The sequence below is a fragment of the Neophocaena asiaeorientalis genome, unplaced genomic scaffold (genome assembly GCF_003031525.2).
Source record: "Neophocaena asiaeorientalis asiaeorientalis breed wild unplaced genomic scaffold, Neophocaena_asiaeorientalis_V1.1 scaffold155, whole genome shotgun sequence".
Lineage (NCBI taxonomy): Eukaryota > Metazoa > Chordata > Mammalia > Artiodactyla > Phocoenidae > Neophocaena > Neophocaena asiaeorientalis.
The window spans coordinates 3,851,567-3,878,718 of record NW_020173040.1 but is presented as its reverse complement, the minus strand read 5'-3'; the positions used below and the strand labels follow the sequence as shown (position 1 = coordinate 3,878,718).

At 42.9% G+C, this 27,152-nt stretch overlaps 2 protein-coding genes across 4 annotated transcripts in view; both read right to left on the bottom strand.

The window, feature by feature from the left end:
- FAN1 (FANCD2 and FANCI associated nuclease 1) overlaps positions 1 to 253 on the bottom strand; it is a 29,263-nt gene extending 29,010 nt beyond the window's left edge. Inside the window, exon 1 of one of the 2 annotated variants that reach the window (XM_024742738.1) lies at positions 236 to 253. The gene's annotated coding sequence lies outside the window, so the exon portion shown is untranslated. Of the gene's footprint in view, positions 1 to 104; positions 128 to 235 lie in introns of those variants that run through there. The other variant, XM_024742740.1, reaches the window with a different exon arrangement.
- On the bottom strand, positions 243 to 27,137 carry MPHOSPH10 (M-phase phosphoprotein 10). Of its 2 annotated transcripts, XM_024742742.1 has the most exons (12): positions 27,023 to 27,135; positions 24,487 to 25,165; positions 23,787 to 23,941; positions 23,088 to 23,259; positions 20,863 to 21,004; positions 19,936 to 20,003; positions 18,367 to 18,504; positions 15,817 to 15,927; positions 12,992 to 13,099; positions 11,749 to 11,979; positions 11,377 to 11,383; positions 243 to 434 (listed from the first exon to the last, which is right to left on the bottom strand). In XM_024742742.1, exons 1-12 carry the CDS (start codon positions 27,109 to 27,111, stop codon positions 385 to 387), a joined length of 1,950 nt encoding a protein of 649 aa, XP_024598510.1. In that variant the 5' UTR covers positions 27,112 to 27,135; the 3' UTR covers positions 243 to 384. The 2 variants fall into 2 exon arrangements, with proteins under 2 accessions (XP_024598510.1, XP_024598509.1); XM_024742741.1 differs by lacking the exon at positions 243 to 434 and having other exon boundaries at positions 11,143 to 11,383; positions 27,023 to 27,137.
- Positions 27,138 to 27,152: the final 15 nt, after the last annotated feature.

The window sequence follows — 27,152 nt, the reverse complement described above, 5'->3', positions numbered from 1 at the left end:
TCCCCGCCCCCACCCCCTCCCAGCCTCACCGCCCCGAGCCGCCAGTTCTCCCCACCTCCCGCCCAGCGCCCGCGACCCCGGCCCGGCCGCCCCATGCTTCCTACCTGCTCCGCGCGCCAGGCATTCCCAGTCGATCCCCGCGGCTCGACCGCCACAGGCTCAGTCAGAGGAGGCTCGAGCGATCGATCGCCCCTCCCTCCCACTTTAAAGGCATCCCGGGTCCAGGGAGGCTTACCCGGTGGAGGTCAACCGAGACTCTGCCCCTCCTACCCTCCGCACCTGGGGGAGGCGGGCCGCCGGGAAGGTGGGCAGGTTGCTGGTCGGGGTGCATTTGGAGTCCGAGGAAACCGGCCTCCTGGGAGGAGACACAGGCGTGGGCTCGACTTAGCCGGAAAGCGCGTGCTGGGGTTCCCGGAGGAGATGCCGTTCGCCGCCTGAAGCAATAAATTTAAACATAAATGTTTCCTTTGCAATAGATGCCCATAACCTCAAGAGCAAAGAAACAGATCAAGAACAAGGACCTACTGTGTAGCAGAGGGAACTATATTCAATATTATCTTGAAGTAACCTATAATGGGAAAGAATCTGAAAAAGTGTATATATACTTTTATACATACTTATATATATATACATATAAAATCACTTTGCTGTACACCTGAAACATTGTAAATCAACTATACTTCAATTAAAAAATAATAAAAGAATGATAAAATGTAGTCAGGTAATTAGGGAGTGGTGAGTTTGGATAATTCTTACATTAAAATGTAGTTTTCTTTGTGTTAATATAGTTTAATATAGCCAGGTTACATAATTTGAAATAAGGGCCATGGGGCTTCCCTGGTGGCACAGTGGTTGAGAGTCCGCCTGCCGATGCAGGGGACGCGCGTTAGTGCCCCGGTCCGGGAAGATCCCACATGCCGTGGAGCGGCTGGGCCCGTGAGCCATGGCCGCTGAGCCTGCGCGTCCGGAGCCTGTGCTCCACAACGGGAGAGGCCACAGCAGTGAGGGGCCCGCGTACCGCAAAAATAAATAAATAAAATAAGGGCTATGTTTAACAACGGCAAAATTACTGAAAGTTTATCAGTCAGCGCTTGAGTGCTGATGTCAGCTGGTTCCAGCACCCCCTGACCGTGACCCGGATGGAAGCTTCCTGAGCGCGGGGCGCCTGTCTATGATCCTTTACCACCGCCTGCAGCAGCGGCCAGCACTGTGTGATTACTCCATAAATATGTGCCAAATGAATGCATGAATAAATGAGCAAACCAAAGAGAAAATGGACGTGAACAGGGAATTCATCGACAAATATGTATTGAGTGCCTCCCTCGTGCCAGGTAATGTCCTTGGCTCTGAAAATATGGCCGTGAACAGAATGAGGACTGGGGGGGAAATCCTGCCTTCATGGAGAATACATTCTGATGGAGGAAGATAGAGAAAAAACAAAATTAACGTAAATTATGTAGAGAGTTTAAAAGGCGAGTACTGATTAAATAAAATTCCTATTTTATGGCAAGATGAGAAAAATTTAAACATAAATGTTTCCTTTGCCCATTTGGGCCTCTGCATTAGTATTGTGTCTTCTGCATCTGCATTCATCAGACCTCCTTAGGAGATAACATTCCTTTTTAATCTCATCAAGGGTCACAACTCCTTAGGAGAAAACCTTCCTTCTTAATCTTGTAAGGGGCCACAATGACCCATGACCACTACTCACTTGGTATAGATCTAGACTGTGTACACTGTCAGTAATACGTCATTTAAGGTACAGCCCTGTGTCTCAAAAACTTATATAACTGTGCCTTGAGCTCTAACAGGCAGAACAGTTCTTGGAGCTTTCTGAGGGGCTATTCCTGGGTTATAATCCTCAATTTGGTTCAGATAAAATTTTCTATTTCTGTTTTAGATCGACTGATTAATGTTTTCATCGACGGTGCTTTGAAAAGAAATCAAGCAGAAACATCGTGGTGGGGGGAGGGAGGGGCATTACAGTTTGAAAGAGCGGTAAGGAAAGGCCTCACTGAGAAAGTATCATCTGAGCAGACTTGAAGGAGGGAAGGCAGTGGATGTTCCAGAGAAGAGAGTTGTAGTCAGAAGAAACAACCTCAGGGAGTGTAACAGAGAGGGTGCCCCAAGGTAGAAGCTCGCCTAGCAAGTCTAAGGACACCCAGAAGGCCAGGAAGACTGGAGCAGAAGTGAAGGAAGAGAGATAGCAGAGGACAGGTCTTGTAGGGCAATGGTAGTGAACTTTTTTCTGTAAAGGGCCAGGTAGTCAATATTTTAGGCTCTGCCAGCCATAGGGTCTCTGGTCAAAGTCTGCAGTGTGAAAGCAGCCATAAACAGTACATAACAAGAGTGTGGCTGTGTGCCAATAAAACTTTATTTACAAAAATAGAGTCAGCTGACCAGATTTGGTCTCTGGCTGTAGTTTGCTGACACCTGATATAAGGCCTTGTACATCATTATATGGATTTTAGCATCTGCTTTGAGTGTGTTTAGCAACATATGGTTGGGGTAGGGGAGGCAGGGAAAACAAAAGGCGAATGGAGTAATCCAAGGACGGTGGTGCCTGGGGTTAGCTGATAAAAAGTAGTTAGGAGTATTACTGAGCCATGAAGAGGAATGAATTAATGACATTTGCAGCAACATGGGTGGACCTAGAGATGATCACACTAAGTGAAGTAAGCCAGACAGAGAAAGACAAATATCGCAGGATATCACTTGTATGTGGAATCTAAAAAAAAAAATTATATAAATGAACTTATATACAAAACAGAACAGACTCACAGACATAGAAAACAAACTTATGGTTACCAAAGGGGAAAGAGGGAGAGGGATAAATTAGGAGTTTGGGATTAACAGATACACACTACTGTATACAAAATAGATAACCAACAAGGACCTACTGTACAGCACAGGGAACTATATTCAATATTTTGTAATAATCTATAAGGGAAAAGAATCTGAAAAAAATATATATATGTATAACTGAATCACTCTGCTGTTCACCTGAAACTAACACAACATTGTATATCAACTATACTTCAATAAAAAATTTAAAAAATGAAGTCAGATTCTGGATACATTTAGAAGGTATAACCAACAGAATTTGCTCATGGTAGAGAATGTAAGGTATGAGAAAATTCAAGGACTGCTCTTAGGTCTTTGGCCTATCACCTGGGAGGATGAAGGGGAAAGGTTTAGAGCTCAGTTTTAGATGTGTGTCTTTGTCCATTCAGGCTGCCATGACAAAATACCACAGACTGAGTGGCTTATAAACAATGGAATTTTATGTGCCACAGTTCTGGAGGCTAGAAGTCTGAGACAGGGTACCAGCATGGCTGGGTAAAGGCCCTCTTCTGGATCCCAGACTTCTCACCATGTCCTGACATGGTGTAGTAGAAGGAGCTAGGGAGCTCTGGGGGTCTCTAAGGACACTAATCCCATTCATGAGGGCCCCAGACTCATGGCCTAAGCAGCTCCCAAAGGCTCCATCTCCTCACACAATCCCAATGGGCAGTAGGATTTCAACATATAAATTTGGGGAAGGGGAGAACACAAACATTCAGACCACAGCCACATGTAAGTTTGAAATGCCAGTTAGACAGTCTTGTGGCTAAAAGATACTTAAATTTATTAACTAAACCAGGCCAGGAAATATAAATTGGGGAGTCATCAGGGTCTATATGGTATTAATATACGGCACCAAGGAATGACTGTGGATAGAGAACTGAAAGGTCAGAAGGCTGAACACTCTGATAAGAACAGGAGGGAAGGTGAGGATGAGGCAGCAAAGGAGTCTGAGCTGCATCCAGAAAACAGGTGTGTGGTATGTGCTGAGGATCAGGGGGTGTCGGATGCAGCTAGAAGGAAAGTGAGATGAGGTCTGCAAGCAGCCATAGATCCAGCAGTGTGGATGGCACTGTTACCTGACAGAAGCCAAAGCTGTGGAATGGTGATTGCAGAGGATTCAAGAAAGAATGGGGAGACAGGAATTGGAGACAATGTGGGGACCCATTCAGTACCCTGGAGTTTGTGTGATGATTATTTTGTTTGTTTGTTTGTTGCTTTGGGGTTTTTTTTGCGGTACGCGGGCCTCTCACTGTTGTGGCCTCTCCCGTTGCGGAGCACAGGCTCCGGATGTGCAGGCTCAGTGGCCATGGCTCACAGGCCTAGCCACTCCGCGGCATGAGGGATCTTCCCGGACCGGGGCACGAACCCGTGTCCCCTGCATCGGCTGGCGGACTCTCAACCACTGCGCCACCAGGGAAGCCCATCATAGACTTTCTTATCTCTCATTTTCTCTTCTAGAAACCCATTTGCTTTTCCCTAACAGCCATTTCTACCCCCTTTCTTTTCCCTGCTAAATTAGGTATATAAATCTCTAACTTTAACCACTTACCTAACTGCTTCTCTTGTAAACTACAACATGTATATGAATAATTTCTCCTGTTAATCTGTCTTTTGTCAGTTTAATTCACAGGTCCCCAGGGACTCAACCTAAGAGGGTAGAGGAAAAGTTTTTCCTCTCCAACAACAGAAAGTATAGATGACTCTTTCAAGAGGTTTAGCAGTGAAGGAGAACAGACAGGTTGGGCAGAACTAAAGGGGGAAGTGGGGTTAAGAGTATTGTTATTTAACAAATTGTTGGAGAGGGTGTGGAGAGAAGGGAACCCTCCTACACTGTTGGTGGGAATGTAAGTTGGTGTAACCATTATGGAAAACAGTGTGGAGGTTCCTTAAAAAACTAGAGTTATGGGAATTCCTTGGTGGTCCAGTGGTTAGGACTCCGCATTTCCACTGCAGGGGGCCCGGGTTTGATCCCTGGTCTGGGAACTAAGATCCTGCATGCCCCGCAGCATGGTCAAAAATCCCATAAGATGCATGGGGCAGCCAAAAAAAATCAAAAAACCAACCCCCCAAAACAAAAAACAAACTAAATATTGGAACTTCCCTGGTGGCGCAGTGGTTAAGAATCTGCCTGCCAATGCAGGGGACATGGGTTCAAGCCCTAGTCCAGGAAGATCTCACGTGCCACAGAGCAACTAAGCCTGTGTGCCACAACTACTGAGCCTGAGCTCTAGAGCCTGCGAGCCACAACTACTGAGCTCACGTGCCACAGCTACTGAAGCCCACACGCCTAGAGCCCATGCTCTGCAACAAGAGAAGCCACTGCAATGAGAAGCCCATGCACCACAACGAAGAGTAGCCCCCGCTCGACGCAACTAAAGAAAGCCCATGCGCAGCAACGAGGACCCAACGCAGCCAAAAATAAATAAATAAATTTATAAAAAATGAAAAACTAGAATTACCATATGATCCAGCAATCCCACTCCTAGGTGTATATCCAGAGAAAACCATAATTTGAAAAGATACATGCACTCCAACATTCACAACAGCCAAGATATGGAAACAACCTAAGTGCCCATCATCGGATGAATGGATAAAGAAGATGTGGTACATACGGAATACTACTCAGCCATAAAAAAGAATGAAATAATGCCATTTACAGCAACATGGATGGGTCTAGAGATTATCATACTAAGTGAAGTTAAGTCAGGAAGACAAATACTGTATGATATCACTTATATGTAGAATCTAAAATGTGGCACAAATGAACTTATCTAAGAAACAGAAACAGACCCACAGATATAGAGAACAGACTTGTGGTTGCCTAGTGGGAGATGGGTGGGGGAGGGAAGGACTGGTGACGTGCGATTAGCAGATACAAACTACTATATATAGGATGGATAAATAACAAGGTCCTACTCTATAGCACAGGGAACTATAGTCAATATCCTGTGATAAACCATAATAGAAAAGCATATAAAAAAAGAATGTCTATATGTGTATAACTGGGTCACTTTGCTGTACAGCAGAGATTGGCACAGCACTGGAAATCAATTATACTTCAATAAAAAAACAAAATAGAACAGAATAAAAGAAAAGAGAATACCAAAGACAGGAGTGGAGGTGTGTAGGGAGGCAGAGAGAGTGTGGTCTGGAAGGGGCAATGAGCAGCAAGGGCATCTAATCCATCCACCTCCAGGCCAAATGAAGACTGGGGGAAAAACAAAACAGAAAACTGCCACCATTTGAAAAAGCTGCTGAAGAAGCCATGTTCTCGGGGGAAAAAAAAAGACAGGGAGTATATTACCAGAGAAAGAGATCATTTTATAAAGTTAAAAGGGTCAGTCATGAGGAAGACATAAAAATCATAAATTGTTGTTTCTAATAACAGGGCTTCCAAATACAGGAAGCAAAAACTGACACATCAAAGGAATAGACAAATGCACAATCATAGAGATTTTAATATCTTTCTCTAATTGGTAGAATTAGACCCCCCTTCCCCCCCAAAAGTAAGGATATAGAATAACTGAACAGAACTATCAAAGCTCTGGACTCATTGAAATACAGAGCTCTATGTGTACCTGTACAGCACATATTTTTTCCTTTTCCCAGTGGTATAAGTTTAATAATTCTGAAACTGTTTCTTATATCATCTAGAAGCAAATGAATAAATATACTGAAGACAATGGGAGTAAGATTTCTTACTGTTGGAAAAGGTGTTTCAAGTACGGAAAGAATGAAACTAGAATATAATGCGCTGTGGTACTGGATTAGAATTGGCGGTATTGATATGAACCCATGCATGAAGTACATCACACACACACACACAGACACACACACACAGTTTCCCAGCTCTTTTAATTGGACCTAGTAGCAACGGTAGCAGTGAGCATACCTAGCACCTAGACCTTTTGTTTCAAAATACCATTCTCCACTAAGAGGAGCCAGGGTTCCTTGGAAAAATGGCCAAATCCAGGAAAAGTACAGGATAAAGCCTGGGATGTTTTGTAGCACCACAAAGGAAGGAAGTGCTCAAAGAATGATGGGGACCTATCATGACCCAGGAATCACCTTGAAGGGCCTTCCACTGTAAAGTCAGGGACAATTGGAACATCAAAAGTGATAAGAAAGGATTATAAACATTAAATAATATAGAAACCTGAGTCTATACTGATATAAATAAATGAGAAGGGAAAGCTCTTCCTTGCAGTAGAATGTCAATAGATACAGAAGAAATGATGGGAGTTAGAAAATCATCAGTGGACACTCAAATTTGTGAGTGAAAGTTTGTTTGGTTTTTTTTTTTTTTGCGGTACGCGGGCCTCTCACCGTTGTGGCCCCTCCCGTTGCGGAGCAACAGGCTCCGGACGCGCAGGCTCAGCGGCCATGGCTCACGGGCACAGCCGCTCCGCGGCACGTGGGATCCTCCCAGACCGGGGCACGAATCCGTGTCCCCTGCATCGGCAGGCGGACTCTCAACCACTGCGCCACCAGGGAAACCCCTGTGAGTGAAAGTTTGGTGAGGAGCAGGGTATTTACAGTATCTCCACCATAAATTACTAATTATTAAAAAGAAAAGATAACTTTATAGTGGGAAAGCCTGACATCACTTTAACAAACTAATCATTTTCCTCACCAGCTTCACTGGGACAAATGGATATCAAACCTCTGTTGATGAGATACTACAGACACATCACTGCTATGGTTTTCTTGCCAAAAATGCTAACCTGGATCTAATCATCAGAAAACAGACAAATCCAATTTTGAGGGACATTCTATAAAATAACTGGCCCGTATACTTGAAAAATGTTACAGTTAGGAAAGACAAAGGCTCAGAAACTGTTCCAGATTACTAGAAGCTAGAGATGTAACAACTAAATATGAGTGACCTTGGAATGACCCTGCACTGGGGAAAAGCACTATAAAGGATGTTATTGGGACAACTGACAAATTTGAATATGGACTGTGTCAATGTTAAATTTCCTGACTTTGGTGATTATACTGTGGTTATATATAAGTGATTATTCTTATTCTTAGGAAATACATAATGATGTATTTAGAGGTAAAGGTCCATGATGTCTTCAACTTACTCTCAAACTGTTCAGGAAAAGAAAGAATAATAAAGCCAATGGGGCTAAATTTATTGGAATTTTCCTGGAACTTTAAAATATCAAAATTAAAAGCTAATTAAGGGACCTCCCTGGTGGCACAGTGGTTAAGAATCTGCCTGACAATGCAGGGGACATGGGTTTGAGCCCAGGTCCGGGAAGATCCCACATGCTGCGGAGCAGCTAAGCCTGTGCGCCACAACTACTGAGCCTGCGCTCTAGAGCCCGCAAGCCACAACTACTGAGCCTGCAAGCCGTAACTACTGAAGCCCGCACTCCTAGAGCCCGTGCTCCACAACAAGAGAAGCTACGGCAATGAGAAGCCCACACACCGCAACGAAGAGTAGCCTCTGCTTGCCGCAACTAGAGAAAGCCTGCACACAGCAACAAAGACCCAACGCAGCCAAAAAAATTCATTAAAAAAAGAAAAAAAGCTAATCAAAAACGATACAGAAAATAAACACATAACAAAATGCTCAATCCCATTAGTAGAGAAACATAAATTAAAACCACACAGATTCATCGTATTATACCTACCAGAATAGCAAAAAAAAATTTTAATTCCCCCCAAGTGCTGACAAATATATGATTAAGTGCAAATGTGTACGACTTTGAGAAACAATGCCACGTTATCTTTTACTTCCTAGCCAGCAATTCTAAAGTACCTTAGAGGCTAGAGCCTACACTTAGCACTGTGATGTTCAAACGGGATTATTCATAATAGTGTAAAACTGGAAACAAATGTCTTCAAGAGAATGGTTAAATAAAACTGTAGTATGTTCATACAATACTAGGCAGCAGTGAAAATGAATGAATGGGATTATGGATAAATTTGAGGGATGTCAACAGAGAAAAAGCAACCCATCGATATAATGTTCTATTTTCGTAAAATTCACATATTAGGAAAATGAAACAATGCATTGACTACGGATATGTGACTATACGGTAAAATACAACAAATGCAAAGGAATGATAAAGGTGGAATTCAGAACTGTGGTAATTTTTACCTCATTACACAGATGAGTGAAGCAGATAGTGTATTGTTTTGTTTTTAGGTAAAAGGTGATTTCACAGACGTTCTATTGTGCTTCTAATTTATATAGAAAATGAAATGTATGTAAATATTCTACCAGAATACACACTTCATAAAGTTAGGAACTGTTATCTGTTTCGTTCAGTTATAACCCTGGTACCTACAATAGTGGCTGGCACAAATCGAATATTTAGAATGAATATAATCTTTATATCAAATGTGATATTAAAGAAGCAAATGGATTGCTATATCTCACCCAGATGTGGGGGGAAAATGTGGGTAAGTGACTTTACTCTGCAAGTAGCAAACTTGGACAGATAAAAATGAATCATCGCTCCAGGATCGAACATCCTGATCCTGACAGATTATCAGGAAACAAATAATCATTACGAGTTTGGGGTTAAAATACACACACTGCTATATATAAATATACACACTGCTATATATAAATACACACACTGCTATATATAAATAATATACACACTGCTATATATAAAACAGATAACTAACAAGGACCTACTCTATAGCACAGGGAACCCTACTCAGTATTTTATAATAACCTATAATGGAAGAGAGTGTAAAAAAAGAACATATATATATACACATATATGTAACTGAAGCACTTTGCTATACATCTGAAACTAACACAACACTGTAAATGAACTATATTCCAATAAGTTAAAAAAATAATAACCAAGGGAAAGAGAACTAAGCTAGCCATGAGTGGGAATTGGAAAACTGTTTTTCGTTTTGTTTTGTTTAAATATTTACTTATTGATATGGCTGCATCGGGTCTTAGTTGTGGCACACGGGATCTTTGGCTGCAGCATGTGGGATCTAGTTCCCTGACTGGGATCAAACCCGGGTCCCCTGTAGGGAGCGCGGAGTCTCAGCCGCTGGACCACCAGGGAAGTCCCCAAACTGTTATTAGGAAGAAAATAGCAACTCCTAGGGCCACTCTAATCACCACTAAAAATCCTGACACTTTCACTAAGGCTAGAGGGAGACCAGGTGGTTACTCCAACTGTTTTGTTTAGAAGACAAAGGCACAGGAGGGGAGAGAACTGTGTCCTGAATAAGACCTGAAACAAATGACAGTTCAGTACTGACTGGGGCACCCTGAGGGGCCAGCTTCTTTGTCAGCAGGACAGCAGATCACAAACCTCCAGGCTCCTGACGACTGTGACTGTCCCTTCTGTGACTGTCCCTTCGCTATTGCTTCAGCTTCAGCTTTGTTCTCATCCTCTACCCACATAAGGCTTAAGGCATTTCTACCAAAAGCATAATGTGAGGGCTTCCCTGGTGGTGCAGTGGTTGAGAACCCGCCTGCCAGTGCAGGGGACACGGGTTCGATCCCTGGTCCGGGAAGATCCCACATGCCGCGGAGCAACTAAGCCCGTGCACCACAACTACTGAGCCTGCACTCTAGAGCCCATGAGCCACAACTACTGAGCCTGTGAGCCACAACTACTGAGCCCACGTGCCACAACTACTGAAGCCTGTGCGCCTAGAGCCCGTGCTCCACAACAAGAGAAGCCACAATGAGAAGCCTGTGCACCGCAACAAAGAGTAGCCCCCACTCACGACAACCAGAGAAAAAGCCTGTGCGCAGCAACAAAGACCCAATGCAGCCAGAAACAATAAATAAAATAAAATAATAAAATAAAAATTTTAAAAAAGCATAACATGAGACCCTATCAGACAAAAGGTGGTCTTCCCTGGGTGGGAGGCTGAGACAGGGAGCACCCGGTGGTCGCGGAAGGCTCCAAGGACCGCCAGTCTGTCCTCCCAGCAAGCTCACCTCCTCTCACGGCCAAATCACCCCCATCCTCCTGCATCTGACGGGGACAAGACTCCCCGGCCTCCGCGAGCCTCTGCTCACATGACATGAGATCACTTCCTAAGGGGAAGAATGTAAGGCACACGCATGGAAATCCCACTGTTCTGTGAAAGGATGACAGGGCAGTGGGAGAAGAAAATCAAGGCCTCTTGAAGACACGTGAGGACCTCTGCTGTGGACAGCTGGCTGTGATGGGGTTCCCAGCATGCAGGCCCGCCCCCTCACTGGCTGGGCACACTGTGGGGAGGGTCTGGGAAGAGAGGTCCCGCCACATACCCAGATAAAGGCTTGCTCTTCTCAAACATCTGCCATCCATGCAAAGAAAAGTTCTCAAAAATTTTATTACAAAACAGAACAATGACAGAATATAAGCTTACATGTTACTATTTACATTATATGCAAAATCTATTACAGTTTTAATTTATGAACAGAAATATACTGTTTTTTCTCCTTTTTCTTCTCTGTTCTCTTTGCATCATTTATTTGCATTTTTACTTGATCTTGTAATTTAGAAAAGAATGCTTGTGATGATTTTAAGGCTTTGTCTTTACCTTCATCCTGCAATTAAAAAAATACAAGTTCACATTGTAAGATGTGCTTAAAGATGAAAAAAACCAAATGATTAGAACAGGGCATCAAAGTATAAATATGAAAAAGAACTAGACAAGATTATGAAAACTTACATCAGTTAATGCAGAGACATTATATACATTTTACGCTGCAACAATGGTCTCACAATGTCAGGTGACCGTGAGGACCCTGCATTAGAAACCCGGCCAGTCCCCACGGCCTCTCCCGTCCCATCCCCTCCCCTCCGCAGGTGGGCAGTGGTGGCTGGCTCGGTTACTCTGCCACCCGGATCACCTAAAGCTTGCCATCCGCTCCCCCTTCCCCCTCCAGCAGCTTTCCTGCCCCATCCTCACCTTTAACAGTGAAGCTTTGCCTGTCTTGGTTAGCTGTTTTAACTTCTCGGAAGCTACTGCTTTGGTGTATTTCCCTGCTCGGTCTGGGTTGCTCTTTTCAAGAAGTCTTCTCCGCTTTTCTTTCTCCTTTATTTTCAAATGCTTTCGATATTTCTTTTTCCTCCTTTCTCGTTTCTTGTCTGTAGCTGTTTTCTCAGCAGCTGTTTTTGTATCTCCAGCTTTATTTTTCTCCTATTGAAAAACAACCACAAACACACTCAATTAATCTAAACAAACAACTCAGGAAATTAGAAGAGAAGCAACTCTATGGAATGTGGCTGATGGGCTGTACACCGATGGCCAAGTGAGAAGCAGAGCATCCCTGCCTACACTCTGAAGGGCTCTGGTCACTCAGCTCTCTAAGACCCAGGATGCTTTCTCTGACGGTGACAGTTCAGTCCCAACACTCCTTCACAAAGGCAGCCTGGAGAGCAGGGGTGTCAGGCTGTCCCTCCTGGGGAAGCATGGAGATCCCAGCTGGGGCTGCAGTCACCTGCCCGCAGCAGCCCAGCTCTGAGCTGCTGGCAGCCATGGGGGGCTGACGGCAGGAAACCTAGCTGGTGAGGGTCCATTTTCTCCCTTTTCTCTTCTGCTGCCAGCCCAGCCTAGCAGAGGTGGCAGAAGCTCTGAAGGGATGAGTGTGGGTGGAGCAAAGCAAATGAGCACAAAAAAGGAGGGCCGTGCTGCCAGGCGCCAGGAGGCCGAGGCCCCGGCAGAAGCCACCATTACTGTGCAAGGCGAGAGCTCCCATGCTCACAAGGCAGGGACAGCCTGCATGTGGTATGTCCAACTCCTCCCAAGATCCAAATGCTATTACTGATAAGCATTACATGGATACAACACAAAGGGGGAAATGCTGATTAATATCAAAGGGTTGCTAAACATATGCAGTTTGTTTTAAACCTAACACCTAAGCTAACAACCTCAAACTTCTAATATTCAAACTGAATTATAACAATATACTGATGTCGGATATTTACAATTAGCTTTTACAATATTTCTCAATCTGTATCTCACAATAATACCTGATTACATAAGACTTGTATTTGAATATTCTATATTATTAATTTGGTTATACTTGGAAACTGCTGAGCTATGTTAGAATAAAGACTACAAGCTCAAGGAAAACGAGCTTAAATGGAGATCTGACTAGAAACGACCAACTTATAGACAGAGATTTAAAGCTTCAACACTGGCTTCTCACCTTGACTTCCTCTGGGGCCAGCAGGGCTGCATCGCTGACACTCACTGGGGCGACCTCCTCCATGGTGACGGCTGGCAGATTCGACACAACTTTAATCTCTGGAACAGGCTAGAAAAGAGACAACACACTTAACAGGAAGTCAGAAGTGGTCCTCACATAAAATATTTAAATTGTGAACCTACTGAAATATATAATACATACAATACTTCATGGAGATTATTTCTATACTTTTTCAGGACCTGTCTGCCATATTCAAACACACTTTCTTTCATCTGTTAGTAAATCATTTCCACCTGCCATGTAGGTGTATATTCTCAAACAATCCTATCCACCGTTTAACAGAATCTATTGGTGTCTGTAAGTGTTATCTTGCCTGCGGGTATAGGAAAAAAGCTCACTATAAGAAATACATGGAAAACGCTGCAAGGAAAGGTGCTTATTGGAACAACATGTTCCAGCAACTAAAAACAGATGTTATAAAGAGAAATATGAAATGATACTAAGTTGTTTTGGAAAATGAAGACAGTACTGAAATAAACACAACCTACAAATTATAAAAACAGGAGGAAAGAATGCAACACTAACTGAAGGGCCATTTGTTTGTCCTTTAGTTTTTTTTTTTATTCTTGAAAGAACTGCCCAAGGGATTCAGAAATTACAATGGTTGCATCCCACTCACGGTAGTAAAAGGGCAATGGTCATGGAAGACTTACACTGCTGCTCTGTACACTAGTCCTGCCCATCTTGACGCAGGGACAACGGGGTCCGCAGTGGAGTAAAGGATGAAGTGGGAAAGAGTAGGTGTCCTGAGCGAACACGAGACTGAGCCCCGGGAGACAGGGCTCTGTCCCAAAATACAGTGCTGTCCACCTCACAAGCTCATTTCCTATCACAGTCCTGCCCACATTCCAGTTGACTAGGCAGATATGCACCCCAGGATCCTTCATAAGGAACAAAAACAAGCCCTGAAGACGACAGGGTCCTGGACTCTAAATAAGAGAAGAATGTCAGAGTGTGAAAGAAATCATCTCTTCCCCTGGACCACTGTTCATTTATTTATTAGGGGCACTGTATTCCATTCTACAATTTAAAGAGAAATACAGAGAAAATGGAGACAAGCCCGAAAATGACAGAAACTGATGCCTGGTGAAACACCAACCTGAATACGAGAAAAGCAGTATCAAGGGGAAGCTAGACCAGAAACGACACTTTTGACAAGGGAAAAATAAGAAAGGCTTTTATACTGTGGCCCAAGATTCCAAGGGATGTCTGAGGACTGCCCCATAGCTGGCTCCAGGCTGGTGTGACAAACACAGCCGCAAAAAAAAACACACAACTGTGGGCTTCCCTGGTGGCGCAGTGGTTGAGAGTCCACCTACCGATGCAGGGGACATGGGTTCGTGCCCCAGTCCAGGAAGATCCCACATGCCACGGAGTGGCTGGGCCCGTGAGCCACGGCCGCTGAGCCTGCGCGTCCAGAGCCTGTGCTCCTCAACGGGAGAGGCCACAACGGTGAGAGGCCCGCGTACCGGAAAAAAAAAAACACAAAAAACCCCACACACAACTGTGGGGCTTGAAGACGAGTAGTGAGCATTGAACCATCCACCAATGAGCGCACCTGTGCCATGGGGCTATGAGGGAGAAGGGCAGAGACAGATGCGGGAAGAGGAGGTGTCAAACCTGAGACCCTACAGATGGAAGAACCCGGAGAGAAGGAAGGGGACCAGGGTGGCCGGGGAGCAAACCACGGGGACCAGAGGGATGGGAAGGAGTCACGTCCCGCGGGGCCTTGTAAACAGGGAAGGGATCGCATTCTCCACATGAGTAAGACCTTTCCACAGCAGGACCTGCTGGCTGAGAAGGTGGAGACATCCCTCTCCTCTCTTCACCTGCTCACTATGCACGGTCAGACCAAGCACTCTGAGACTCTCAAGATGGGCCCCACCACCAAAAACGTACCATCAGGTAAAGGACACCAAGATTAAACAAAAACAAAGAAGCAGGTGATGACCAAATACACAGGAAAAGTTACCAGACCATCAAAGGATCGTAAAGGACCTCGGAGGTTACCACCTCCTCTGTACAGACAGAACGTTAGGCAATTTGCCTACATCACGAAGCCACGGAGGGGCAGACAGACTCGGGTCTGACTCTGGACTAGCCCTTGACGCTCGACATCCCACTTCCAGACGACACAAGTGACCCCCGGGGGCACCAGGCGAGCAAGTACCAGGAGGCTGGTGCAGCACGCCCTGCAGGCTCACAGAAGTCGGTGAGCAGGACGGAGCTGCGGAGCAGATGGGCGCTGAGCTGTCCGGGCGGGAGTCGCAGAGGCACAGGGGGAACAGCACGCAGTGGGGAGAGCAAGGGCCCAGGAGTTAGGGCTCACCTCCCGCCCCGAAGCCTTGCTGTCCTCATCTGCAAAGTGGAAGGAGTAGTATCTGCCTCAGGTTCTGTGGGTTAGGAGTTAGTGGACATGACGGACCTAATCTGACAGGTGGCAGGTGCTCAATAAACGCCAGGTACAGACACCACACATGTTCCCAAGACCATCACACAAGCAACCAGAGACCAGACAAGGAAGAAGGGTGGGAACTGAGGAGACCCTGTGGCTAAGGTCAAGGGTCTGGCAGGGACCAGCAGGGCGGAGCCAGGACTGTCATGGGACCAGACACGAGCCTTCCTCATGGGAGGCCCTGCCTGTAATTTATGGGGAATTCCTGCAGGTTTGTATCCTGAAACCAAATAAAGCACGAGTCTCACAAAAGCTCAAAGAGGAATTACAATCACATCTGCTCTGTTCACTGAGATGTGAACACACTTACCGGCTTGGGGATGAAATGGAAGTTGGAGAGGGCATCCAATTTTAAGAAGAGGGAATCCATCATCTTCTGAATTTCTACGTGCTCTGGATTTTCTTCCTCTGCTGTTTTTTGCTTAGGAAATAAGTCCAACATTATCAGACTAAGCAGCGTCACAGGCATCACAGGACAAAACACTCAAGGCCGATAAGGGTATCACCAGTTTCTCGTCACCAGGCTTCAGCTCCAAAGAAACATTCCAAGGCAAGATCGAAGTCACCAATACCAGGGCGGCGCTAGCACCCACCCAAGAAGAAACATGACGTGCACTTGAGAAGCTGTCGCAACTATACCACTAACATTTAGAACGTACGATTTAGTTCCCTTGATGTTTACTTCTGTCAGTAACTAAACTACTCCCACTAGGATGGCTATTTAAAAAGAAACAAAACAGAAAATAAAAAGTATCGGCCAGGTTGTGGAAGGACCGGAACCCTTAGGCAGTGCTGGTGGGAACATAAGATGGCGCAGGCACAGCGGAAACGAGTCTGGCAGTGCCTCCAAAAGTTAAACAGAGAATCACCATAGGAGCAGCAATTCCACTTTTAGGTATATGCCCAAGGGAATTAAAGCAGGTACTCAAACAAGTACATGGACACACATGTCCATAGCTGCATTATTCACGAAAGGCAGAAACAGCCCAAATGCTCATCAACCGGTGACTGGATCAGTAAATCGTGGTACACACACAACAGAATACTATTCAGCTATAAAAAAGGGGACAAATTACAGACACGTCACAATCCTGAAACATTAAGCTAAATAAAAGGCACCAGACACAAAAGGTAAGTAAATCCACAGAGAATGAATGCAGATTGGTGGCTGTCAGGGGAGGGGTGACGAAAATGTTTTTGAATTAGATACAGGTAGTGGTTGCACGACACCATGAATGCCCCTGAACCGCTCTCTTTAAAATGGTTAATTTGTTATGTGAATCTCAACTCAATTAAAAACAAGAAACAAAGCAAAAAACAAAACTAAGGAGTTAATGAAGATGTTGTAAAATTATCCAAATATTCATTTGGATTGCAGGGACAAACATATATGTAATTTGTTAAAGATTTTTCTGATTAAATCACATTGGAAAAAATTGACAGCAGTTTTCATTCCACTAAGAAAAGGTAAATTTCACACTTCTCTTTCCCCATGCCCCAAATGCTATTCTAAGAGGCCAAAAGTTTTTGTTTGGTTACTTATTGATGAACCCATGAAAAACCACTATCACCACTACCACTCATCACTGGGAAGCAACTGGCTCTTTACCCTGGTTGCCCTAATGCCAGAGACACACCCAGGTCTGTGTGTCCAGTGTCTGTCAGTGCCCCCTTCCAGCCATGTCCAAGCACATACTACTGCTTTTTACTCCTTAAACTTAACACGTTTTAAAATCCTAACCACGTCCTTTGCCCTCATCCCAGGTTATATCTGTGAAACAATGCATCTGACATCCAGCATCTTGCTGACACACAGATCTAAGGGTTAAGGTTCATTCACATGCTGTTTGTCAGCACTCTGCTTATTTCCTCCAGGGCAGCTACCAAACTTCAGGAAATTCAGATCATCCCTCCCTGCCAGACTAACTCTTAATGGAATGAATGAGGCTAGGATTAGCCTAAATTGAGTCCACACTCAAAAACTTGTGAACTGGCTGCTGATGTCCAAGACAGAAATAAAATTAACATTTAAAGACCTGATACGAGCTACATAATTTCATTTTTACCTCTCATGGTTACCAAATACTTTCTGTACTTACTGAATCTCCTCATAGTAGCTGGATTTTCACTAAGCATTGACTGAGGTTGTACACATCTCCCTTCAACTACCACCTTGGGTGGCAAGGCAGCCGGGAAAAATTTTAATTCAAATCCTTCCAGTTCTTCAGCTTCACAGTGGCATTAGGGCCCTATCTGCTGTTGCTGTCTAAGTGGCATTAATTAACAAAATCTGGATGGAATCTTAAATGCTCTTGCAGGATAAAAATGCCACTTCACCCCCAGGCACATACTGACCACATTCCCAGCAAATCAAATGTGAAGGAATAATTCAATTTGTTATATTGGGAATACAACATTTTTGGAAATATGACTTTGTCCTATTTAACTAAAAGTATTTTTTTTAACACTCTAAGTAAAAAGAAACAACAACCAAAAACTCACCAGACCTAAATACATGAAGGAGTTCACAAATAATCTTATAAAATTTATCAACAACTTCTAAAGTACAAATGAGAAATGGTTTTTAAATTGTAGCATAATTGCTGGAAAGTTAATAATTAGCTGTGAAAGTATCAGGTGACCAATGAGTAACTGCAAAACAAATCCCCTCTGCCCCTGACACTCAGTGGGAACACTGCAGCCCCTCTATTCCTAGCATGCTCTGTCTCATACTAAACAAGGTGATCCCAAAGTTCAAGACTTCGGTATTTCACACATTTCGACGAGCAGGTAGAACCTGCAGAGGTGGTTCTCCACCTCCTCCCTGAATGACAACGGCTTCGCCTTACAGTGTCCTTACCTGGTTGAGTTTGATGTACTCCTGTTCATAAATCTCAGCAAGGCTCAACTTACTCTTCTCATGGTCCAGTGTTAAACGCTTTTTATACTCATATGCATCCTCTTTAGCTTTTTCTTTACGTACAACATCATCCCAAGCCTAAAATATGAAAGACACACAGAACACAAATTGACAGATAAAATCTGTAACTTCTTTCTAGGCTCCCTTAAGAATCTTCCTCTGGAGGGACTTCCCTGGTGGTGCAGTGGTTAAGAATCCGCCTGCCAGGACACAGGTTTGACCCCTGGTCAGGGAAGATCCCACATGCTGCGGATCAACTAAGCCCACGTGCCACAACTACTGAGCCCACACTCTAAAGCCCGCAAGCCACAACTACTGAGCCCATGTGCCCAAACTACTGAAGCCTGCGGGCTTAGAGCCTGTGCTCCACAACAAGAGAAGCCACCGCAATGAAGAGTAGCCCCAGCTGGCCGCAACTAGAGAAAACCTGCGTGCAGCAGCGAAGACCCAACACAGCCAAAAATAAATAAATAAATAATAAAATAAAATAAATAATAAAAAAAAAGAATCCGCCTGCCAATGCAGGGGACATGGGTTCGATCCCTGGTCTGGGAAGAACCCACATGCCACAGAGCAACTAAGCCCGTGCGCCACAAGTACTGAAGCCCGCACGCCTAGAGCCTGTGCTCCGCAACAAGAGAAGCCACCACAGTGAGAAGCCCGTGCGCTGCAACAAAGACCCAACGCAGCCAAAAATAAATAAATTAATTAAAAAAAAAAAAAAAGAATCCTCCGCTGGAATATTATCTTTCCAGAGTAAGCAAAAGCAAACTGCAGCAAAAAGGAAGTCATTTTCACCATTTGAAATGACTACTCAAGTCACAGTAAGTATTATGCAGAAAGGGCATCACTCAAGTACCCTTTTTTGTTTTAAATACGTCTCTCTCCTGGTTACCAACTTGAACTCCACAATTCCTCATCGTGGTTTGCTCAACAGTTAAGACAAGAGTTTGCTTCATTTCAACTTTAAAGATTTTCTGCATACAGTACCCATCCTTCAAACCCTTCCTATTTTAAACAAACAAACACATGTTATAAAGCCATCTCTAGACTTCCCTCGTGGTCCAGTGGTTAAGACTCCTCGCTCCCAATGCAGGGGGCCCGGGTTCGATCCCTGTTTAGGGAACTAGATCCTGCATGCCACAACTAAGACCCAATGCAGCCAAATAAATAAATAAATAGTAAAAAAAAAAAAAGCCATCTCTTGGTGCACGTGTCATGTACCCAAGTTTTACTCTAAGTTTACAAAATAAGATCAAGTTTTAAACAAAAACTCTGTGGTCACCCCATTCTCCTCAAGCACGACACCTGTCTTTGTTGTGTGACGGCAGTGCCTCACACAACAAAGGGCAAGGACACTTCTGGTGTAGACTTAGGGCTTTTAAATGAAGAACTGATAGAACAAATATTCTATGAAAATAAAGTGTTATTCCTACTCCCAAAATATTCTTACATATTTCTAAACATTTCAGTGAATTTTGAATTAAGTTAAATTTCATTCTTACTGACCTGATCTTTTATCCTCTGCTTAATGATATCTTCTAGTTGAACAGTGGTTTCCTCTGTGATCACAGGTGCTAAAGGAAACAGGACATGTACTCATTAGGTATATAGAAACTAAGCAGTGGTTCGAAATGGGTGGTCCTTGAACCGCAGCATCACCCCCATCTGGGAACGTGTTAGAAATGCGAATTCTTGGGCCCACCCCACACCTCCTAAATCAGAAAGTGAGGAAGAAAAAGGGATACCTCTGTGTGTTTTAACTAGCCTTTCTGATGCTCCCTGCAATTTGAGAACCGCAAAACTACAAAATACATACGGTAGCAAATGCTAGCACTTTTAACCCATGCACCTGGGGACTTGCCCCCTCTTTTCCATTCTCTAGCACTAAATAAAACAGAAATTCATTTTGACTTAATGGGCACAAGAAAGAATTCAATGAGGTAATCAGGGTTCTGGCTGGAATCACAATTTAATCACTGGACAATGACAGCAGGCACTGTAAGCAGATCACTAGCAGGACTGACTATGGACTATACACTAGGCATCGCTAGGATATTAGTAATTCTTGGGTGGATTAATGGTATTGTGGCTGTACAGGGGAATGTCTTAGTTCTTAGAAAAAAATAAAAGTACTCAGGACTAAAGTGTCATGATATTGGCTACTTACTTTCAAATGACTTGGGAAAAAAAGTGCACACACCCAGTCACACACATAAATGGGGGGAGAAAGTCAAATATAGCCAAAACTTAACAACTGTTGAATCCAGCTGAATGGCATACATATGTCCACTGTACTATTTTTTCAACGTTTCTATATGTTTACAAGTTTTTAAAATAAAAAGTTTGGGGAAAAGAAATATTACTCCAAATCTATGAGAACCATAGAAAAGGCACAGACATGAACAGTTGCAGGAGCCCGGTGGCCACACGCACCCATACGGATGGCGTGGTCAAAGTGCAAGGTCTCTTCTAGGAGGCTGTTCTCAGGCCGCTTCTGTGCTGTCACTTCCCCTTGAAGTTGCCAAGGTTTCTTTTCCAACAACTGTTTTTCCAAAGATGCAATTTTTTCATTCATCTAAGAGACAAAAAGAGTTACTACGTGTTTAGGGAAGAAAACTAGACTTACAGTTGAGTAAAAGCAACTAATATTTTTAATAGTGGGAGAGCAAGAAATGTACTGTTCCTGAACACAATTCTGTTTTGTCCTTGCCATCTTTTAATGATGCCAGTAGTGACCTCCTATTTCCGTCCCCTGAGGTGGGATGAGGAGAGGTGGATGACCTCTTTCCCCCACTGATTTGGAATGCCGTGTTTATAATTTACTTACTTCTCCCAGCAGCATTTGGGTATATTTCTGGGCTCTGTTCTAGTCAAACGACCTATTTATTCACAAGCCACTATCAATTTTAATTATTAGAGCATTCCAAGACTAAGTAATTTTTTATTAGAACATCAATATTTGATGGAGCCTGACCCTCCTGACTCCACACCCACAATCCAAATTATGTCTTACTTCTGAAAAGGCGGCATCTATAATGACTTCACAGTGTACAAAATGCCAGCCTTCTCAGATACCTTACTGAATTATTTTTCCTAATAGCTTTTCAATTCATCTGCTTGGTTTTTCTAGTATTCTCTGCAAATATCAGTGCTTTCACTTCAGTTTTTCTCACCTCTTATCATTTTCTTTTGTAGCTGTCCTGGCTAAATAACACTTCTACAAGAATCTTAAGTAACAGTGGAAATAGTAATAGTGGTAGTGGGAATAGTCTTATTCTTGATTTTAAAGGGATGTTTCTAGAATTCTACCATTAAGCATTATGGCACCTTTTGGCTAGATGTGTTTGTATTTCACTAGAAGTTAAAAGAAAAATTAGGAATGGATATTGAATTTTATTAAATGTCATTTTTGACATATACGGAGGTGACCATATGGCTTTTCTCCTTAACCTATTATAACAAGTATTAAATTAATAGATTTCCTAATCCTGAATCAAGAGGATGAGGCCCACTTGCTTGTGGTAGCATTATTCTTTCATTGAGCTATTTTGGATTTTTGCATCAATATTCATAAGCGAGACTGTGTGTGTTTTAATGTTACCTTTGTCAGGTTTGGGTATTCATGTTACAGTAGCTTCACAAGAAAAGTTTGGAAGCTTTACTATTTATATGTAGGAACTGATCAAACAGCACTAAATTATCTACTTCTTGATGGTTTGATATAATTCCCCAGTAAAACTAAACCTGCTTCTCTTTTTTTTTTTGCAGGGGTGTGGGCAGGGAAGGACACTAACTCAAGAACAAAGTTCATATTTTCTTTCAATTTTTTTTTTCTTAAGACTTTTTCTTCTGGGAACAATCTGACAATCATGTATTTAACTCAGATTCTCTTTTTATCTTGGCTGCACCATGCAGCATGTGGGATCTTAGTTCCCCAACCAGGGATCAAACCCGCAACCCCTGCAGTGGAACTGTGGAGTCTTAACTGCTGGACTACCACGGAAGTCCCCCCCAGATTCTCTTTTTAAAATGGTTCTTTTGATATCCTTGGTATCTTTGGTTATTTGCCTAGTCTCACTTCGAACTGTGTGATCTAATTTTAAGATAGTTAAATGATAAAAGCCAAATATTTGGAGCCAGGCTGTACCTATTATTTTCAACTAACATTTTGTTCGTCTGAAATTGTCACAAGGAAATAATTTTTATCGACTTTGGAAGATGTGTTTGAGATGGTATTAGTTAAAATTCTGGCTACCTGGCAACTCGCAGAAGCCATCTGAGATAGGCAGTATCCTTAAGAGCAGGTGAAACAGTTACCAGGAGAGGCTCACAGGACAGCTAGTTAGGAAAAACATGCCCCAGGTATAAAGACAGCACGGAGAAAGAAAACAAACAAGTTTTACAGACGGGCCCCAGATTGAAAGCCACAGCTTGGGAAATGCAGCACTGATTTTTGCAAATTAGTTGCTTCCCACATGGTTATCTCTATACAGGGTGCCACAGAAAGCGGCTGCAAGATTTTGTTTTTTCTTTAAGGACAGTTAAGTGTTCCACCAAAAAAACACAAAAAACAAAACAGGGTAGATTAGTTAGTAGTCTGTGATTTCCACAGTCATGTCAAGCATATGAAAAAATCCCTTAAAATTCCTAATTATTACCTTTTCCTGTCTTATTTCAAAAGAGGATTTGACTTCATCAGAGTCTTTCTGTACATTTAAGACATTTGTATCTTCAGTTTCCTCATCATCTGGCAAAGCAAAGGTCACTCTTTTCAAGGTTTCTTTGTGTTGTTTACTGTCTCCACTTTCTTCAAGGTCATTATCTTCATCCCTGTAAGACCAAAACACTTATGAAAGGAAACACACCACTTTCTGTTAGAAAAACAAAAAGAAACAAACTTAGTAATTAAAGTTCTTCTTTTGTAGACTTAATGCAATTAAATATTCAGAACTTCTATAGTCATTCAGTTACTAAGGAACAGAAGGAATTATTTAGGTGAAACAGAACAAAGTGTCCAATATATAGAAAACAAATTTTTCATCAATCTATAATACAAACTTATCTCACCAAAGTAACAACAGGGTATTTTTACTGACACAAAAAAACCAAATCAGAGCTCCTGGTAAGAAGGGTTTGCGTGCTAGTGCCAGTGACGCTTAACTGCACTAGATCATCTCTGACGTCCCTTCAAATTTGGAGACTTTCCTCTGGCTACCCTGAGGTTCTCTGATCTTAGAGAATCTACTCTCTGATCTTAGAGAATCCCAATTCTTAGGACAATCACAGCTGACAACCAGGAGTACACAAACAGGATGGGGTACCTCCAGCTTACAGTGTAAAGGATTCAAAATACTCACATCTCAGAAAAGCTTTCTTCTCCTTCTTCAGCAATTTCTTCCTCTTCACTTGAAACCAGTTCATCACCATCATCGTGGACACTTGCTATGTCTTCATCACTTTCAACTGGATCAAAGAAATCTTTGTATTTCAGGTTTCTGGAACTTTTACCTGACTAAAACATAAATACTTTTAAGACCTTAAATCAAGGATAGAAAAATACATTAAATCATGCATAAATGTGTATGCATACTGTACAGGGGAAATTGGCAACTAAAAACACTACCATAAACCGTAAGAACTATTAGACCACAACAAACTGAATGGCACTATAGATTGATTTATGACTGATTAGATAGAGCACGATATTCTTCTAAATCTTCTAACTACAATTATTTCCAAAATATCCCTGCCTAAATAAAGTATACAAATGCCTTCCTTTCACTCTTATTTCTAGTGTTTGATGAAAATCCATGTTTGAGGGAAAATTCTGAATCTCTCTAACGTGTGACTGTGGTTCTGAAGCTACAAAACAAGTGTTCTGTGATAAGGAAACAATGGCTTTGGTTTAATTTTTCCAGTCTTTTTTTTTCAACTGATCTAAATATTTCACTTAAGCCCTGGTGAGTTTTGAAGTATTTTAAACCTCTTCCGGAGAAACAGAACCCCATCTAATTTGAGGAGGCAGAAAGAATGCTCTGTCCTCTCCCAAAACTTTACCTTAAGATCCTGACTTCCAAACAGTCCTCCGTCTTCATCGGAATCGACATCTTCAAAAAAATCAATATCTTCCTCCTCTTCATCATCTTTTTGTTCCTCTTCCTTTTCTATGTTTTCTAAAAAGCTCTCCATTTCAGAGAGTTTGAAGAATTTATCATCTACTATGGACTTTTCTGCTGGTTTCCTAGGCACTTTGTTTTGCACCTTGCTCTGCTGTTCCAATTTGCTGATATCAAAGTCAAGATCAGAGTCCTCATCACTGAAATCTGCGCTTTTCCTCAGATCCAATTTGCTTGAGTTTATAGCTCTCTCACCCTCTTCAGGATCATCACCACTCAGGTCTGACACTTTCTCTTCCTCCTCTTCCAAATCTTGTTCTAGGTCCTCCTCGCCACCGGCCTCCATCTCTGAGGCATCCTCTTCACACTCCTGCACCTCATTCTCTGAGAGAAGACTGATGTCTTCATCTTTAATGGCTTCACTAACTGCATTCTGGAAGTACTGTAAAATTGGTTCATTCTGCAATTCCAGTTGTTGCCAAATCTGCTCATCATCAAAATTATTTATCATCAGTCTTTGTAAAGGACTTCCACGTTTCCTGTCATTCTCTAGTATTTTATTAAAGTCATAAAGTACTTTTGTTAAAGAAGTAAACTTTGATGCCAGTTCATCTTGAATGCTATTAAGGGGACAGGGAGGAGTTAAATTAGATTTATAATTATAGGTAACAATTTCACAGCACTCAGAATTTTATAAAAAGCCCAACTCTTGGGCAAAATCAAATTTTAAAAAAACTGAAGTATGGCTGATTTACAATATTATATTAGTTTCAGTGATTCAGTATTTTTACTGATTATACTCCATTAAAAGTTATTTCAAGATAATGGCCAAGACAATTCCATTGCTATACAATATATTCTTGTTGCTTATCTATTTTATGCATAGTAGTTGGTATTTCTTAATCCCACACCCCTAACTTGCTCCCCCGCACAACTGGTAACTACCATTTTGTTTTCTATATCTGTGAGTCTGTTTCTGTTCTGCTATATAAATTCATTTGTATTACTTTTTAGATCCCACATGTAAGTGATAACACACAGTATTTGTCTTCCTCTGTCTGCCTGACTGACTTCACCAAGCATAATATTCTCTAGGTCCATCCAGGTTACTGCACATGAAATGTCAATTTTAAGTATGTATAGATTCTGGCCCCCAACAGTGTATTATCTTGCCAAAGAACCACATTAGTATATAAAAGGTGTCAACCAAGTATCTGTGAATCTGCTATCTGGATTTTAGACAGGGAAACCGTGACAGATCTATTTGCCTAAAGATAGACAGTGAATCTTAACCTTAAATTCTCAACTCTGCTAGATTACAGGCCACTCCATTCAGTCAGCCCATAGTCAACACTTGCTTTGGTAAGAGGGGTCAGAGAATACCTCTCTGAGGATGTGACATCTGAGATGATACCTATTTATAAGGAGACAGTCTTACAAAACTGTGAAAACATGTACTCCAGGCAGAAGAAACAGCAAGAACAAATTTCCTAAGACAGAAACACACTAGTTGAGTTTGAGGAGCAGAAAAATGATTTAAATGTATGCTTTGGAAAGAAGGCCTTCGAGGAAAAGGAATGAAATTAGCGTGATCAGGAGGCTGATGCAGGCAACCGGGCAAAGGATGCAGAACTGCGCTGGGATTACAGCTGTGAATACGGTGAGAAATAATCAAATTCAGGATAGTATAGTTCGGAGAACTAACTGATAGGATTTGCTAATAACTGGATGTAGAATTGAGAAAAAGGAAGACATCAAGGAAGTAGCTTAGTTTCGTGTCTGAAGGACTGGAAAGACAGAGGTGCTGCTCACTGTGACAGGGAAGGCAGGTGGTGAGCACGGGGAAAGGATCTCAGGGAGGGCAGAGGACAGGGAGCAAACAGAACCAACAGTTCATTTTGGATATACTAAATCTGCGATGCTTAGAGTGTATGGCTGTAGTTTCTGTGAGCCTCAAGGTCGGGTTTCAAATATAAATCTGAGAGCCATAATTTCCTAGATCTTTTCAGAGTCTTTGAACAAAATACCACGAGCTCGTGCTGGGAAGGGAGACTAAAGACAGCTTTAACTCTCGAGAAGCTCAAGTCGTGGGGTAGATAGATAAGCGACAAGTTAATACTTTCAATTAAGTCTGATGAGTAAGTAAGCACTGGGTGCTCTGGGAGCACACGGAAAAAAGAGCAATCCACCCGGTGCGTCTGGCGGGGGCGGGGGGCGGTGCGGCAACTGAGGCTTCGAAACAGTATTAACCCAGTTTGTTTCATTTCAACAGCATACGACTGGGAGATCCACACTGCACAGCTCTTAACCATCTAAAAAAGTGTGATAGGCTAGGGGAGCGGAAACTACCTGAAATCTGCGGAAAAGGGAGCTCCCCTTCCCTTTGCCTTCCCCCTACTCTGGAACTTGCCGGGGGTCCGCAGCCCGCGCCCATGCGAGTCCTGAGCTGCACCACAGCCCAGGCTCCGAGCACTTACGTGAGGAAGCATTCCGGGCGGTCGGTGGCTTTACCGACCTCCCTCAGGCACCGCTCCAAGGTCCGCCGACGCCACACCCGCGGGGCCATGGCTGACTGCCGCTCCGAACACAGCGCCGCATTGTTGTCTG